We start from the raw sequence: 19,015 nt of genomic DNA, 5'->3' as shown, positions 1-19,015 counted from the left end.
CCTTCCTTCCTTCCTTCCTTCCATGCATCTATCCACTAGATAGAATGAAAAATAAATATAGAGATGGATATATTTTTTTTTTCTTTTTTAGTTGAGACTGTGCATAGGTCTTCAATCTCTTACCTGAAACTTTTGGAACCAAAATATGCTTGGTAATTGAGAATTGATTAGCTATAAAAAGATAATATGGTATAAACTGTATATTGTATAATATCCCTAGTGTGGTCTGGGGCAGGAGCCTTTAATCAAATACATTAATACTGAAATGTCTGAAGTTTACAATACATAAGATAAATAAAGACTATAAATAGCCTCATATGAATTCAGGTCATATTTTGCTATTAAATGAGTTATAAAATAGTTTTTATTACTTGGAGCTTCTAAATTTCAGAACTGCAGATAATGAACTGTGAACCTAAGTACATTTTTTTAAATGGTGATTTTTCTTAAAGCTAAATTAACATTCTACTATGTTAAATTTTTGTAAATAATTTTAATAATAATAAAATGGCTCTTAGATGGGTTTCTCAATTTATTTAACGACTCTCATGTAGACCTTTGATTACATTACCGACTCTTTAATTTAGATTCTTAGAAGAGGACTTTACTGGATCAAAGACTGGAGCATTATTAAAACACATGATACACGGCATCAATTGCTTTCCAGAAAAGGTAAACTAATTTATATTCTCACTAGTAATATATGAAGATTCCAGGCTCATTTTAGGTAGCATAGAATATAAGTGCTTAACAAATATTTATTAAATAAATGTGCTTTTAAAGATTTATTGAAACTATTTATACATTAGACATGTTAGATAATTGTCCATCATATTTGATATACTTATGTATTTCTGGTTAATGTTTACATATTTATGTTGTTTTTAAAATATTCACCTATATGTTACATGTAAATACCAGATATGGTATTTATGGTGTTTACCTACATGTTTCCTCCTTTATATTTACATATTTATGGTTGCATTTTATAGATCAAATATATTGGTTTCAGTTGTTGTTTCTTCCATTTTGCTAAATATTGCTTTTAGGGTTTTATATTTTTCTTTTTACTGTTTAATCCATCTAGAATACGTTCTTTAGCTACAAAGTATCTTTAAAACATTTTTTTCTTAGACTTTCACATGGGGATATGTAGTCTGAGCTTCTGTATATGGGAGCTCATGGTACAAGATTTTGACAAGTACATTGGGTCACAATATTTTCTTTTCAATATTTTATAAGGATCCTCTCTGACTTTTGAGAGCTGGTCTGGCTCAGAGAGGTGCCTCAGCCATGCAGAAAGCTTAGGAATACCGTCCTGACCCTCTGACGGAAGGACTGGTGCTGGGTCAGCATGGCTGGTGCCGGGTCAATATGAGAAGGTCCTCAGTCAAGTATCATCTTCAAAAAACGAAAGACAGTAATTGTGAGTAGATGAAAAAGTGAAGAAAAGAAGGCAGCTTTTTTCTTAAGAAAGTTTGTAAAGAGTGAAAGAAGAAAATGCAGGGATTGTGGTGAATGCCAGTATAGCAGAGCAAAGATAGCTGTTTTCTCTTACGGGTTCTCAGAGCTGACCTGATGCTAGTAAAGAACAGAGAAACTTCTTTTTTTTTTTTTTTTTAAGATTTTATTTATTTATTTGAGACAGAGAGAATGAGAGACAGAGAGCACGAGAGGGAGGAGGGTCAGAGGGAGAAGCAGACTCCCCGCCGAGCAGGGAGCCCGATGCGGGGCTCGATCCCGGGACTCCAGGATCATGACCCGAGCCGAAGGCAGTCGCTTAACCAACTGAGCCACCCAGGCGCCCAGAACAGAGAAACTTCTTAGGCTGTGAACTGTGTGCTAAGATTCAAAAACTCCAGAAAAGAACATGATGACTCATTCCATGAGCCATACAGATAGCATTTCGCAGAACAGTTTTCTGGTGGCTAGCCTGGTTGATGGTCACCATGTAGCTTGTCGTGGGTGCTAATTTACCAGAGGACCTCAAGGCTTCAGAGACATTGGCACTTAAGTTGGCTTCTAGCTGTAATGTTCCTGGAGTTCTCAATTAAGTGAAGCTGATTGGTTTTGGTCATGGATGTGTCAGATGATGGGTGTTCATTGATGTCACCCTTCCTCGAACTCACCTATTAACCCCGCATCTTCTCTTGGTTGGCCAGCTCCTTTCCCCTTACTCCCAGAGCCTAATGAAATCAGAAGACTGTGCAGGGGCAGCTTAGATGAGAATGGGAGAAGAATTTTTTTTAAGCTTACTACACTCTGAGTTCTGCTTCTGATTCTAGCAATCCTCTGTCCAAGAACATGTAAATGCCACACCAGCATGACTGTTTCTAACTTTTACAAGCTACATATAACATCCTTAGCAATCGATTTGGATATCTTTTATAAAGAACCTGAAATGGGGTGCCTGGGTGGCTCATTCGGTTGGGTGGCCGACTCTTGATTTCCACCCAGGTCATGAACAGGGTCCTGGGATAGAGCTCTGCACAGGCTCTGTACTCAGCTACGAGTCTGCTTGAGATTATCCCCCTTTCCCTTTCCCTCTGCCCCTCCTCTTGCTCGCTCCTGTGTGCTCTCTCTCTCTCAAATAAATAAATCTTAAAAGAAAAAAAAAATCTGAAATGTACCAGGTGGCACATTTATTGGTGCAAAAAGACTTTCAGAAAGTTACCAGAAAAAAAAAAGTTTTATCAAAAACTTAGTTCATCTTTCGTTGTTACATTTCTGTTAGAATATTTTCATTGTCTATTTTGTGCTCTACTTAAGATATATATGTAATATTTAATATATATAATTTATATATAAGTTGCTTTCACAGATTAATTATAAAGGAAAAACATTTGGATTTATGCTTTTTTTACCACTATTTTCCTGTTACTTCAATAGCTTCAGGTATATCTATGGAGTATTTATACTTCTAATTTTTGAAATAACCTAATTAGGAACTTGGATGAAACCAATCAACAATTTAACTGTCTTTTGGAAACTGGAGGTGCCTTGAAGACATTAATATGAAGAATGTGCCTGAAGCTGCTTGACTCTGGAATATTGACCAAAATCTCCAAAATTCCTCTATATAAAGTGGCATATGTAAATTTGGCTTCATCGGGGCGCCTACAAACCAGAAAATTATATAAAAAGTTGCAATTCTGCTAGATTGGTAACTCTATATTCACATCTGTGATTTAGTTTCTCCTTCCATGATATAATTTGTTTTTCTAAGGGAGATAAACATGAAATCTGAGTTTTACTTGAAGTTCTTCTGAATTGCAAGATAGAGTAAAAATTATAAAAAGGATTTTGTGCAATGGCCAAAATGTAAAATGCTCTGAGGTTTCAAAAATAAACACTTCTTACTCAATTAGTCTTTGGCTTTGAACTGTGACCTATATATTATATATAGATATAGAATATATATATATATTATAAAAGTAATAAAACCTTCAGATTTTCAAAAATTGGAAGATAAACTCTCAGAGAGACAGGCTCCTTGCAGTATCATTGCTACATTCTAACCAGCCATAGATATGGTAAAGCTTAAATGTATTTTTAGAAGTGCAAATATGTATTACTAAGAAATAAGGTCTTTATTTTTTTATTTTTAAAAGATTTATTTAATTAAGAGAGAGAGTGCAGGCAGGGAGAGGCAGAGGGAGAGAGAAACTCAAGCAGACCCTAGCCGAGCAAAGAGCCTAAAGTGGGGCTTGATCTCACAACCCCACGATCATGACTTGAGCTGAAATCGAGTCAGATGCTCAACTGACTGAGCCACCCTGGTGCCCCAGAAATAAGACATTTATAATTGCCTTATAATAAGTTGTTAGGACATTATAGAGCAATTTATATAAAATTTAATATAATTTCAGTATGTTATTTACATTGATACCTGAAAGATGAGTGAAAAGATAAATGGAAAGTAAGAGTATAAAGAAAAAAAGACAAGTGCTACTCCATTATCTTCCTGTATGTTGCATCGTCCAGGATTGGTTGGTATCCCTCTATTTTTCCTTTATAGACCGATTGATTTTTTTAGCTTGGAAACTTGTATGAGGATTATTTTTAAATTCATGATTATTACCTTATCTTTGTAATACAAAATTTTTCAGAATGTGTCCAGATACTCTATTTTGTTTCATTCTTTCTGGATCAGGATAAGCCCTTTTGATTTGCATGCTTCGATCCATTTTCAGTCACGTTCACCTTGAACACCATTGTTACTCCTTGTTGGATTTTCCTGGGGCTTACATCTAAATTGATCTTCCCTTGTATCTGCCACCTTCTATTTGGCATAACACACCCATTCACAGGGCTGGGCTTCCTCCCATCATCTGCACCTGTCCATCCCATCAGGGTGTATACCCCCTTTTTTGTTTACTTCCTTTTTGTCCTTCTACACTGTCCCATCCCACGGAAGCTAATCTTAATGATACGTGATATCATAACATTTTCTGTGTTTGGTCTAACCTTTTAATAAGCCTAATATATCTAAATTTAGTTGAGAATTTAGAATTTGATGCCTCTGCCTTGCAGAGATTAATCTTGAATGGCATCGGGTTTTTGTGTTAATTCTATGTATGAACTTATCAACATAACTTGTCAACGTAACTTAACATCTTAACATGTTGGGAACAATTCACAATGTAAGTAATGTCACATGAAGAGATATGAGTAGTGTCCTACAGTAAAAGCTGAGTTGGACAAAACACATTTTATACTCATGGGCACGGGCAATCCTTTCCTGCACAGCTATTTCCCGCATACCAAGGACACTTTGGGAAATGTTACCTGAGAGAAATCTCTTTCACCATCACAATAAGCAGAAGGAAGCTAACAAATACTGAACGCCACCCAGTGCCAAACATTACATGTTTGATATGAATTGGTTTTTACAAAAATCTTCTGAGAGTGTTTTCTTGTTGTCCTTTCTCAGTTATGGAAACTGAGGTTCACTAATTTCGGCATACTTGTTCAAGTTCACAGCTGGTACAACCAGGAACAGAATCTATACCTGACTCCAAATCCCATGCTCTTTTTACAAAATTTTGTTATAGCCACTCATTACATTCTCTTTGATAAAAGTGGATCTCTTGAAGGATTTAGAAGTTCTTAAACTACCGTGACTACTTCTATTGGTAAACAACAAAAAACAAACAAAAAACCGACAAAAACTTATTTTTACATGATTGATTTTTCATTTTACTGGAAAGTAACTTAGCATATGTCGTCTCCCCAGTTGGTAGAGGAGGTGAAGGAGATAGATGTTAAATTATTTGGTGATGAAGCAAGAAAGAATGTCCAAAGGAAAGTTAAGTTTGCTCAGTAGTGTTAATGATAATTTTCTTTAGGAAAATATGATAAAACAGGGAAAAGTTAATTTAAGTCAGAACACTGATTCTCCATTTCCTGTATTTAAAAAAATCCATTTTAATTTTGTAAATTTTCTTTTTTTAAAAGGATTTATTTATTTATTTATTTATTTATTTATTTATTTATTTGACAGAGGGAGAGAGAGGGAACACAAGCAGGCAGAGGGAGAGGGAGAAGCAGGCTTCCCGCTGAGCAGGGAGCCCAAAGCTGGGCTCGATCCCAGGACCCTGAGATCATGACCTGAGCCGAAGGCAGACGCTTCACCAACTGAGCCACCCAGGTGCCCCAATTTTGTAAATTTTCTTATAATTAATCTATATTCTGGGACGAACCTTTAATGTTTTATGGGAAAGATGGATTTTTGTCATAGTGCTAGAGCCTTATGGAACGAGGAATAATATAAAAATAAAATAAAGGCTACTTGTCCTTTCAGATAAAATGATTCTAGATTCTGCTAATTATTGAAAGAATACATTTTTGTAAAAAAAAAAAACTTACAAAATTTTGCTAGAGCACTTGAATATTGTAATGTTTTGCTCCATATAAATTGCCAAATTCTGACTGTCTTCTGTGCTTTACATAAAAATATGATACTTCTAAAGACCTTGAAAACCCAAAAAATATGTTGGAAATTAAAAGGAGCTTCACTTTCCCTGGCTTCAGTGCATCCTCCCTACAGCTGCTAGAATAATTTTCTTTAGACAATAGAAAGAATAGAAAGTGCCTCTGTTTCTTTTGCATGACCCATCACTGCATACACCATACATTTTTATAAAAACAAAACACATTTCTAGTAAATGACATTGACAAATAATAATATCCAAAATAGATATTTGATTAAGGTGAGACTTAGGATACGTGTAGAATTAATCCATTATCTAACACTGTACTGACTTAGACAATTTTGAAGCCATTCAGGAATTTTATCTTAACTTCTCATTGAGGAACTACTCTGCATCTGAATTAACATTCTGCTACAGAATAATTGGAAGTTTATAATGTTAAGAGTTTAACTTTGCTGGGAAAAAACCCATCATCCCACTGAGACGTTAAAGCAGAATTCATTTGGTATAGTTCTTATATAAAGGAATTTTATTTCCTATAATTTATTTATTAACAACCTATGAAAACGTAAATTGTTATACGCAAGTTAGCACTTCAGAAAACGAAGTAAGGAAGTTAGACATGGGCTTTGGTGGTTTTATTTCATTGGAAATTTTCCCAAGTTTTCCTCATTAAAATATTTTCCTAGGGGGCTTTTTGGATATAGAAGAAAATTCAAATGAAGAATTGTATTTTATTTTTTATTATGGTGTTTTCCATATTAAAATATACTGCACAATGATCCAAGGTAATATTTTGTAAGACTGGCAAACATAACATTTGAATTAACTTATCTGATTGTATTATTATAAGGCTTATTTTCCACTTTAAAATATATCATTAAAAATGTGTGTGTGTAACATATACATATTCCTCACAATATCCTTGACAGATAGTCCCTGAGCTTTAATTCTCACACTTGTAATTAATTAAGGTTCTTTTGTTTCAGACAAGAAAAACTCTGACTTAAAGAATTGATTGGAGAGACACTGGGTTCCTCGTATCAAATACATGGAAGTCGCAGAACATGATCAAACGTAAGGTGCCGTGTAAGGACCATGGCCTCCCCAGGACTATGTGGGCTTGAAGTTCAAATTCCAGCAATGGAGTGTCCGGTTAGCCTGGTTTGGATCGCATGGTTGCCTCTTGCCTAGGAGAGGCCAGGGCACTTTAGATCAAACTGGGTCCAATGAGGAAAAATAACTTTCCAAAAGGATACATTGGTGCTATTCCAAAGCAAAAACAAACAAAAACAAAGGAATGGATGTTTGGAAACCAAGAAACAAGTCTCTCAAACTCATTTTCTTCTACTTCAGCAGAGCCAGATCTGCCTGCACAGGTGTCTCGGAGTGACGGGGGGTGGGTGTCTCATTTTTTAAAAAAGATTTATTCATTTGTTTTAGGTGGGGTGGGGGCAAGGCAGAGGCAGAGGGAGAGAGTCCCAAGCAGACTCCGCGCTCAGCGCCACCGAGAGCCCCACTTGATCTTACGACCCTGAGGCCACGACCCCAGCTGAAACCAAGAGTCAGAAGCTTAACGGACTGCGCCGCCCAGGCGCCCTCAGAGGGTCTCATTCTTACTCTTGCCAGCCGTGTGTGTGTCTGTGGTTGACTGAGGTGGGTCATCAAACTTCGGCTGCAGATAGGAGAGAGAGGGGAGCCATGAGGTTCCCCCACAGATGTGCAAATTAAATTGCTAGTCCATCTAAGCACACTCCTACCAGGCAAGAGCAGACTCAGGAAAATTAGTTACTAAGATGGATTCTTTCAGCAAATTAAAGCTCGGTAATAAGTTAAGCACATCCGGGAAGCCCCAAGGGTTGGGTTTAGTTTACCAAATAGTATCTCCTGAGTCCCATAAATTGTGCTCCTCCTTCTGATATTGGAATGGAATAAAATCAGAGGAGAGCAGGGAAAAATTATTTTATAATTTAAATTTATATTTATTTTTTTTTTAAAAGATTTTATTTATTTATTTGAGAGAGAGAGAATGAGAGAGAGCGAGTACATGAGAGGGGGGAGGGTCAGAGGGAGAAGCAGACTCCCTGCCGAGCAGGGAGCCTGATGCGGGACTCGATCCAGGGACTCCAGGATCATGACCTGAGCCGAAGGCAGTCGCTTAACCAACTGAGCCACCCAGGCGCCCTTAAATTTATATTTAAACTTAAAATAATTTGTGCAATACACAAATTAGTGAAATTCACACATTCCCATAAACATTAAAAGTCTCATATTACTCAGCAATTACTGGCAAATTATTTGGTTCTAGATCTCAACATTATTGCTTCCTGTAGGAGGCTTAGGATGGAGTTTGTCAGTATTCTTGGCAATATATTATACATACAGGGATTTGAGGCAACATAAAAAAATTAGCTTTATCATGCAAAATTTCCCATTTGAATAAATCTACCCAGTCACAAATGGAGAAAATGAAGATCTATAGGTAAGAAGGTAGAGGCAGGGTATGTGGAGTGTGTGATACATGTGCATATGTGGGGAATGTCTGTGTGGTGTGTCTGTATGTGGTGAGCATGGTGTGTGGTGTGTCTGTATTTTGTCTCTGTGCGTGTGTGTGGCATATATGTGTATGTGGTGTGTGTATATGGTATGTGTGGTGTGTGTGTAGAGTGTGGTGTGAGTGTAGAGCGAGTGTGTGGGTGTGTGATTTGTGTGTGCTGGTAGAAGTTTCCTTTACTGCAGAATCACAGACACTGAGAGTATAATTGTTCCCCCAGAATACCTTTCTTCCTTGGACCAAAAGACTGATGGTAGTGAAGAGGGAGGTATGTAAGAAGGAAATGAAGCAAGAGAAATTATTTCTAAAATTATTAAAAATTATAGCAAATATTTTCTTTTCTTTTGAGCTGTATAATTGGAGCTTAGGCAATTTTGAGGCAGGGAAGGGAGGATCGTAGTGTAGCTGAAACAGCAATGCAACTGATTCTATATCTCCTTCGGATCTAATATTGTTGGGGTCCCCGGGAAGATGGAAATAAAAATGGCAAAAATGAAAAGGGGGCAGAAGGACCCCCCAAATTGGGGAGAATAAAAGTTGCTAAATGGCTCTGCCTTCCCCTCCAAATATGGAGTCAACCAAAAATAGTGCACAGAGAACAGTGCACAGTGTGTGATGTTTGGCGCTGCCTAGACATTTTTGAAAATAATGGGTATTCATTTAAAAATTGTTGTGCTGACTTAAGCAGCAAATATACTAAAATTGGAATGATACAGAGAAAATTAGCATGGCCCCTGAGCAAGGATGACACACAAATTGGTGAAATGTTCCATATTTAAAAAAAAAAAAATTTAATAAAAAATTGTTAAATTGAATTATTGAGTTGGGAGGTCATATGTCTTTTAGATTTGATTTCACTTGTGACTGAGCTACATTAAAAGTATTGATACATGAAAGCGACCATTTAGACGCATACTTCTACCATGTAATGCACTTGAACATCAAGTGATAGAGCTCAGTAAATAAACTAAAGAAAATTACCTGGAAGTCTGTTCATGCTTCATATTAGCAATTTAGTCCGAAATATCCTTTTTGTCAGAAAAATGGGGTCAACTAACTCCCAGACCTAACCAGACCCGAAGGAAGGTTTTCTTTTTGACTTCATGTCACAACCAAGACAAGGTGAATATACCTTTTTATTCATGTGATACCTTCAAGGTCAAATTCTCCATGATCATCAAAAACTTAAAATGTGCTCTCATGTTCCATTTCCTGGATAAAAGAGACTGTGTGGTATGACTTCCTCTCCTTTCAAAGGACACAGCTGTTCCTCACATAATTTCCAAAAATTGTGTATGATAATGAAGCAAGTGCCACAGCTGAGGATGACCCTTATCATGGGCTGAGACAGAAGCCCCCAAACAAATGATTTGGGGAGAGGGACACAGGAGGGACTGGATGGCTCTTGGGCCAGGGCTGTAGAAATCTGTCTTCTTGTAGAAATTCTGTCTTTTGTTGCACTCTGAGCAAGGGGTCCCCTTCCTACATTTGCAGTCACCCACTGGGAATTCAAATTAAATTAGGTCCCACTTAAATTGGAGTTCTTCCCATTACATTAGCATTTGCATAATCTTGCCAATGTTTGCCAACTTGCTAATTAATAATAGGAGGACTTCAATAATAGTAGTGGTATGGTTAAATCATGTTTTATTGCTGTTCGATTTACCTAGAATGAGTCTATCAAAGGGTACGTCTTGTATGTATGTTCAGTCTTTATGCCAATAGGTACATCTCAGTTGGCAAACTTAATCCACCACTAAAGGTTGTTATTGCAATGACTTCTCCACGAATCTGAGGAAATGGAAATTAAAAAAAAAAAAAAAAAAAAAGCATCGACGAAACTGACTTGTAAACCCCATTGTTTTTCTGATTCACTTATGCTGAAGTATTGCTCAAGAATGATTTGTCTCTTTAATAAGTAGCAGCAAAAACAAAGCTTTAGAGAATTAACGTAAGAGAAGGATAATTCTTTCTCAGGAATTATCTTCCCAGTAGCCAGACCGAGGCTGAAAGTATTTAACTTTCTAAGGCTGGTTCACCTTCCCATTACACAAAGCTGCAAGTACGTTCAGAAGTTGAAAAAAAAGAGAGTCTGAGCTGGAATTAAGTAGTATAACTTCTGGAAGCTGGAGCCAGATAGTTTTAGCAGTATGTTGGATTGTTTCTTTGACAGCAATATGACAGCTTTGTTTTATTTTATTTCTTTAGGTGCTTCTAGGATTACAGATATCCATGGATCTCACCCTCCTGCTATACATCTCCTCACATAGAGGACCTCCAGTTGGTCATAGCAGAAACCTTATTAAATGGATGAACGTAATACTTTTAAATCGGCTTAGTCTTTAGACATCTGTCATGCCACTGTATAATTTAATTGCAATAGAATTTGGATACATTCATTTTTCCTTTCATAGGTTTGAGAAGTCAGACGTGTTGTTCATCAATAATTACTCAAATCCATGGGAAGAAAAAACAGATTTCACCCTATATCCATGTGTCTCTGAACTACTACTATAAGTACATATGAACACAGCGAAGCCATCATCATCACAGTAGGGTTTTATCTTTCATAATCTATCCCACCAAAAAAAAAAGGAGACTCACAATTTCTCCCCACCTTAAAGGAAGGATCTGTTGAAAGCATAGTTTCGAGGTTACCGTTTTATTCAGATTGAACCATTCATTTAGTTTAAGGACGTCTATACACGTCTTCAGTCCTATTCCTAGGTTCACCAAGGTCAACAATGACGAACACAGTATCTAGTCAAACTGGCTAAAGAACCAAGCCCTATGAAAACAATAGGAGCAATGTTACAAATTTACAACTGCAGGAACTTTTCCCCCAGGGAATATATTTTTCAATCAACAGAGAACATCACTGTACCAAAAGTGGAGTTGCTGAAATCATGAAATCAGTCTCTGTAAATCCAGCAGCCATATGCTGAAGAGAGTTTCAAAGAATGGCCCATAATCCATCTGCGACATCTCATTTCGAGGAAACTGGACGTTGCGTTTGGTTGTGTAATGCTGGCTTCTCAGACTTGATTGGGATCTTAGCTGCCCCAAATCTTTTCCTCTCTCCGTGCCAAAGGGAAACACTACTGTGCACAAATCATGGAGTAGATGACATGCAGTTGTGCAGACACAAGCTACCAGTAAAAAGAAAAATGAGGGCCCTCAGCCAAGCTTTACCTTTGGCCAATATGCTCCTCCACTTATGTGTGCTTCTACTAATTGACTTTCTTTTCTGAGGAGAAACCTATGAAAAACAGAAGGAAAATGTTTCAGATTAAAAATTAAAAATTCATTTCTTCTGGCTCGGGGCTAACATAAACTTTGAGGCTGGCAAAAAAAAAAAAAAAGAAATATTTTATTCATGAGCTTCCACAAGTTTACACTGAAAAATCAAGAGGCGGGAAATGGAGGGTTATTATTTTAAGCATTGACATATGCTTACCACTTTGTGAAATCAGCTGTGGCCTAGTTCTACTCATGCCTGAAGAGGAATATTCTGTACTACTTCTCATCTTTGCTGGCATTTTGGTGGCTCAGGCATTTGCTTAGGAAAGTAAGTCATATATGTTACTATTAGGTTTGGTACTTAGCCCACGGGAAGATAACTGCCACATAAACTACTTTAAGTATGGTGAAGGGAACATTATCATCAAAGTGATAGAAAAGATCGCAGCGCTTAAGATGTGTTCATGTACCATGAAGGCCAATGTGAGAGACATGGTATATTTCAGTAGGACTAAGATAGAATACCACAGATGAGCACTACAGGGAAGACACAATTGAAGAGAGCTACTCATGGTGACTGAAAAAATACATATAAATTTCAAGAAATAAGGTATTTTTCCATTCATGATAACAATTGAGAATATGTTAAATGTTTTATTCTTGCCGCCCTGTATTTGGTATTTCGAATAAACAAACATCTAAACTAACAGTTTCCTTCCAAGCTTAAAAAAAAATACTCTTCTAAGAATGGTGGCCATTACACTAAAAAGATACCTAATATGGTAAGAGCATAAATTTGGACCCAGAACCATAATCCACTGGACTTTAGATTTAATCCATTTATGATACCTACCCCTAGATATCTTAAAACTTTAAGAAAAATTAATTCCTTTGTAGTTTTCATAGCACTCTTGTGAAATAGGTATAGAGGTGAGGGTCATTATCCCCATGTTTTAGACGGAGAGGGGGTGTGACCCATGAGAGGATCCATGGCAGAATGGAAATGTGAACAAAAGAAAAAAACAGGTCTTCAGTTCCTTGAAGGGAAGGCGGGGCATCCCCAAGCAGTGAGTGTGGGAAGAGACTTCTGTCATCAGACTTGTCTCCATGGTTTGAATGGCAGGGCAAGAGAAACGCCACCAGGGAATCGTGGGTTCTCACAGTGCTAGACACAATCTGCTTTGCCTTATTGGTTGGTAAAGAATTCCACTCACTAATTGCATGCCTTATTATTTATTAATGGTATGCGTTACACTCTATCCCTTTATGTTCACAAGAGTGCACGTTAAGTACCATGACGCTGAAGTGATCTGAATAGGACCCAGAGATCTTGGTGGCAGAGTCCATGTCTGCCTCTACATCAGGGATCGGCCGAATCTAGAGTCCTCTACGAGGGGAGAGTGCACCAGTGCAGCAGACAGGTTCGAAGGGGACTCTGCTCTCTACATGCCCACTCACCTCAGAATGTGTATGCTTACGCATCAACAGTACAGAAACGTACGTAAGTAAACATTCTTCCCAGTTGGGATGCAATATCCAATAGAAACCTCATTTCCCAACAGATTTTTATTTTCCATTTAAGAGAAATAGTGCAATTTTATTCACCTAGTGGAATTGTGACTAGTCTAGCCTTATTGTGTGCATTTTTCTCATCTAGGTTCTATCTATCCACCTACCTACCTATATCTATCTATATAGAATGTTAATCAGAATGTTTAGTCTTTGCTTATAAATTGATGTCTGCATAGGAATATATTTACCACCTATATTTTCATATGTTCCTGGACATATAAATATACATTTACACTTTATTTAATATTCCCTTAGCAAAATCACTTAGCTTACCAATAAGCCGACCTTTACAGCATTATAAGGTGAGGATGCATTTCTCCTGCAATTCTTCTCTATAAATCCAGAAATAGACATAAAACTATCTGTCTCTAAATTTTGATTAATATTTTTATTAACTGCTGGTAAGATAAGTAATGTATTTTATAAAAGAAAAATATTCTTAATATTTTATCCATCTGTATTGAAAATCACACAAGTATAGTCTCTAAGTTTCTTCTGTTTCTTACATCTCTTAAGTAACTTCTACTATTTATACTGACTCCTACATCTCTTCATACTACTGAAAAAAATCCAACTAAGCCAGCCATTTTACCAAACTAAAATGATCTGTAATGTTCAGTTATAAAGACAATTATAAAAAGATGCAAACTGAGAAATAAAGATTCTGGCTTTCAGGAGAGGGCCATTAGAATTTATTTAAATAAAATACATCCAAATGATGACACTATTATATATATATATATATATTTTAAAGATTTTATTTATTTATTTGACAGAGAGAGACACAGCAAGAGAGGGAACACAAGCAGGGGCAGTGGGAGAGGGAGAAGCAGGCTTCCCGCAGAGCGGGGAGCCCGATGCGGGGCTCGATCCCAGGACCCTGGGATCATGACCTGAGCCGAAGGCAGACGCTTAACGACTGAGCCACCCAGGCGCCCCGACACTATTATATTTTAATATGTAGCCTGGGCTTGTCCATATTGCTTGGTGGTTACAGTGTGGGCTTTGGAGGTAGACTGTCCAGCTTGTCTATGTCCTAGCCAATAACCAGCTATGTGGACTTGGACAAGTGACATGATCTCTTTGTTCCTTGGCTTCCACAATTTTAAAACAGGAACAACAATAGTACTCACTTCATAGAGTTGCTATAAAAGGTTTTGATGAGATAATATATAAATATATACAGTGCCTAAAATAGTTTCTGGTACAGGGTTAGTGTTATGGGTTGAACTGTGTCCCCCCCAAAAGATATGTGTATGTCTTAACCCCTGGTACCTGTGGATGTGACCTTATTTGGAAATTGGACTTTGCCCATATAATCAGGTTAATATGCGATTATACTAGATTAGCCTCATCCAATATGACTGGAGTCCTTATGAGAAGATGAAAATTTGGACACAGACACAGACGAGAGAAGATGGCCAAGTGAAGAGTGAGGCAGAGATTGGAGTTATGCTGCCACAAGCCAAGGAATATCTGGGGCTACTAGAAGCAGGAAGAGGCAAGGAAGGAGACTTCTCTAGAGGCTCTGGAGGGAGCATGACCTGCCAACACCTGGATTTCAGAATTCTAGCCTCCAGAGTGTGAGAGGATAAATTTCTGCTGTTTTAAACCATCTAGTTTTTGGTGCTTTGTTACGGTAGCCCTAGGAAATGAATTCACTCAGTATTCGGTTAATTAGTTATTACTAGACATTAGTAAAGGCCAATTATAATAGTTAGGCTTTGATCTTCTATATCGTAAAGAAATAATTATGTTTGCTCACAACACAATCTCACATGCCTACATTTCATGTCCTTCCAAATGTGTAAGAATTGAGCTCTAGCTCATTAGACGAAGTTCAACTCTGCACCATATGAAAAATTTGGAAGGTACAGAAGAGACTGGCATGCAATGTAGGTAGAAAACATAGCCTTTTGACATTTCACAAAGGAAGAAACAAAACAACATGTTTTCAAGGTTATACTAACTCAACTATGCCATAATTGTTCTAGAAACATGGAAGTCATTTTGCATCCTATTCTGATAACAGATGAAACAAGATTAAAATGTTCTTCATAAAATCACGTTTCTAAACAGAAACTGTAACCCCTTAACATCTGTGGACTTCGATATATAAAAATGTGATTATTTAGAGCTGTGCAGAGAGAAAGCCAAGTAAGTCTTAAATGTCTCGAAAACCTTTATTTAAATCTTTAATTTTTGAAAGAAGAGTTAATTTCCAACATGTCCACAAAGCATTCTAAAATAACCAGAGACAGTAACAGAGCAAAACTGGAAATTAGTTGACCCAAAGAGTGTTCAATAGTACTCAGTACCTATTGACTTTAGTCTTTGGTCAGGAAGCCCTTCATTAGGTCCCCACTTTTAGAGGACCCTGCTCTGGCCTTCCTCCAACCACCTTCCTCCCCACTGTGAGTCTGCCTCATTCTAGAACAAGCTCTTGGTACCCACGTACAGACCCCAAAATTCCTGCCCAAGTGACCCTGTTTCTGCTTCTAGGCCTCATGTGGTCCTCTTTCCCAGGCCTAAAGCCAAGGGGTGCTGTTTGTAGCGTAATGAGGGGTACACGGATGAAGTTGGGATGTGCCAACTGGGCTGTACTCAAATTCACACTCAAGGGCGCCTGGGTGGCTCAGTTGGTTGAGCGACTGCCTTCGGCTCGGGTCATGATCCTGGAGTCCCGGGATCGAGTCCCACATCGGGCTCCCTGCTCAGCGGGGGATCTGCTTCCCCTTCTGCCCTCTTCCCTCTCGTGCTCTCTGTCTCTCATTCTCTCTCTCTCTCAAATAAATAAATAAAATCTTTAAAAAAAAAAAAAAATTCACATTCAAGATCCCTCCCAGGAGAAAGGTGGGAAGAGAAGGGGATGGGCCACGGCTCAGGTCTTCCTGTGCCATTGTGTCCTGGAACAGAACTGTTTGGAATGTGAGCATTTTAAATGTCACTCTGCCCTTCCAGCTATATTTATCAATAGAAGGATAGACTATAATAGCTTCTATGCTTGATTCATGATGTTTAAATATTGAATCTGAAGTACACAGCTCTCCATGTATTCTTGCCTCAGGGAATGTTAAAGGAGGATCTAGTGATCATAGCACTTTAACCACTCATTACCCAGTGTACATTTTAAAAATCACAAGGCTACTGCCCTGCAAACACTTCACGTGTAGATGTCAGAGCCACTATTTCAGGTTAGATTACCATGAGAGGAATTATAAGGATGGATACTAGGATCAAACTATAAGGTGCTATATATATTGGGATCAGAAAAGTAAAATTTGTCGGGAGTCATAGGAAAGTAATAAAAACTGAGAATTAGGACAATGTATAAAGCACACATACAGATTAATATTCATTTAATTATCTATATTTCTGAAAAGGTCATTTTCACTAAAATACAAGTATAATACCTCAGTACTTATTATATGAGTAAAATTTATGAGTTTTAAAAATACTTCCTGTTTATAATTTAACAAACACTGGGCCTAATTTTTCCACTCATTTTTTCTTCCATTGTTTGAGTTTGGGTATTTATAGCCCAAAACACAGGGTATGCTGACTAGCAGTATATTCCTGAATAGTGAAAGATAAACATATTAGCCAAATAATAAGTCAATGAGTAATATCATAACAAAAATGTCTGTATAATAAAAAGATTTCTAAACTCCTATTTAACAACACCACAAAGTTACTTTTAAGAATTCTGACCAACTGCATTGGACCTACAAATCAAAAAGATCTTTCCAATTAAATGACATAAAAAATAAGAAGAATCACCACTGAAATTAAATAATGGCACATGAGAGATTTTTTTTGACGAGGGTGATCTAAGAGCTTTTGCCAATTTTTATGAACTGGCTTGACCCTTGAGATAGCATCAGCTTTGGAAGCTAGAAGAGCAGAAATAGAAATCAAAAACAGGTAGATTTCTGAATAAGGAATTTCTTTCTCCAGTCCCCTAGCCAAGATCAGCCCTCTTCCCAGACAAGCCACAGTGAGCTGCAGAGAAGGAAAGGGTTCATATGGCAACATATCCCATCGGTTTCCACTAGGGCTGACCAAGCATGAATTCGTTCATAACATATTTATTACATACTTAATCTTACATAGTACTTTGGCTTTTACCTGTGATATTCAAAATACCAAATGAGTAGCACAAATAACATGTTATGGCTTCACAGGAAGAAAAGATTATTGAGGAATAGGTTTAAGTCATATAATTATCCAAGTTAAATCCCCCATTCTCATTTTATATCTGTCATTGTAGAAAATTCTAATAGAGTGAGAGAGGTAGGTTGTCGAGGGCACTATAGGATGTGATTCAAAGCATAGGTTTTGAAATCCTATACATCTGGAATCTAATCCCAGGATTAAATTTTACCAACTGTGTTATTTAGGCATGCTACTTAAATTCTCCAAGCCTCAGTTTCCCCATCCATAAAATGGTATAATATAATAAAACCTATTTTATAGCATTGTTGTGAAGATTAAAACGTCTTAAAAATACTGAGGTTGCTACATAATAGAGGTTTATTTTTTATTGTAATTTTACATCTGTAGACTCTTAGCATGTTTACACACTGTTTCTTCCCAAGCAGACAAAAATCACTATGAAGATGATCACAACTCACTTCTACCTTATGTAATTATTAGCTTCTATTACACTGGTCCAAGAAGAATCTATTAGTGATACATAAATGGCTCTATAACATTACTGAATTCTCTTCTGCATAATTGTATTTTCTAGTGGTTAAACTCCAATTCAGGGAGAAAATATCTTTAATACTCATTCCAGACCAATATAATACGAAGTGGAAAATTATAATTGGGTGGCAGCTCAGCTATTATACAACAATAGATTTCAAAAACACAGACATTATGCAACAATCATTATGGTTAATAGTATGCCTTTCTAATAAAAGTTCTCTACTATGGCTGGAACCCAAGAACTTCATTAAAACAAATGGTTATATTCATAGTGGAAAGAAAAGAAAAAAAGAGTCCTACAGTTTTCTGATAAATACCTAGACATTCTTTTATAGAGTTCTCACTTTTTATCTTTCTTCTCTATAATGCTACTGTAAGCTACGGCCCTCACCACTCTTAGTGCTGCTGTGTACAGCTGTCCAGGTTGTGTATTGTGCGACTCTAGGAGGTTCTACTTTCAAAGACTACCATGAAGAACTTGGACTTGTGAAGTACACGACCTGCAAAACTACATGTGTTAACCCTGGCTTTCTATTTTTACTCCATAATGGGCTCCTTTCGGTAAAAAATAGAATTCTCTGATCTCAGATCAGATCTAAATGAGATCAAGTTTCAAGTATGGCCTGAAATTGGAATATGGCTCATCTTCAGCTTTTCTAGATAGATTAAAATCTCTGGAAATTAACAATGTAGAGTCACAGGTGTGTGTCATATGAGATTTTTTAAACATGTAGCAGGCATGGCTGACTTTTGATTATATGTGATGAGAATAAAGGTGGGATTATGGTTATAGCCCTGTTTATACAGCCCATTCCTGAGTGGCCTCATGAGACCACAGAAACAAGCAGTAGAAAGTGTGGCAGACAATAGCCAAACTGTGGAAAGAGCCAAGATGTCCATCGACAGATGAATGGATAAAGAAGATGTGGTATATATATACAATGGAATATTATGCAGCCATCAAAAGGAATGAGATCTTGCCATTTGCAACGACGTGGATGGAACT

At 37.2% G+C, this 19,015-nt stretch overlaps 1 protein-coding gene and 1 non-coding gene across 2 annotated transcripts in view; one reads left to right on the top strand and one right to left on the bottom strand.

The window, feature by feature from the left end:
- The first annotated feature begins 9,159 nt into the window (after positions 1–9,159).
- Positions 9,160–9,266, top strand: LOC115939133 (U6 spliceosomal RNA). The gene has a single exon (XR_004074058.1). It is a non-coding gene; the product is annotated as a U6 spliceosomal RNA (small nuclear RNA).
- A 1,867-nt stretch (positions 9,267–11,133) lies between these two features.
- Positions 11,134–19,015, bottom strand: part of TNIP3 (TNFAIP3 interacting protein 3) — a 49,653-nt gene continuing 41,771 nt past the window's right edge. The window contains exon 12 of the mRNA XM_081812943.1: positions 11,134–11,746. Within this exon, the coding sequence (XP_081669069.1) occupies positions 11,718–11,746 (29 nt within the window). The 3' untranslated portion in view covers positions 11,134–11,717. The remainder of the gene's footprint in view (positions 11,747–19,015) is intronic.

The sequence above is a fragment of the Leptonychotes weddellii genome, chromosome 2 (genome assembly GCF_054177405.1).
Source record: "Leptonychotes weddellii isolate Sample4059 chromosome 2, ASM5417740v2, whole genome shotgun sequence".
NCBI classification, from domain to species: domain Eukaryota; kingdom Metazoa; phylum Chordata; class Mammalia; order Carnivora; family Phocidae; genus Leptonychotes; species Leptonychotes weddellii.
Note: the sequence above shows the minus strand (reverse complement) of the source record. Positions and strands in the feature narration are given on the sequence as shown.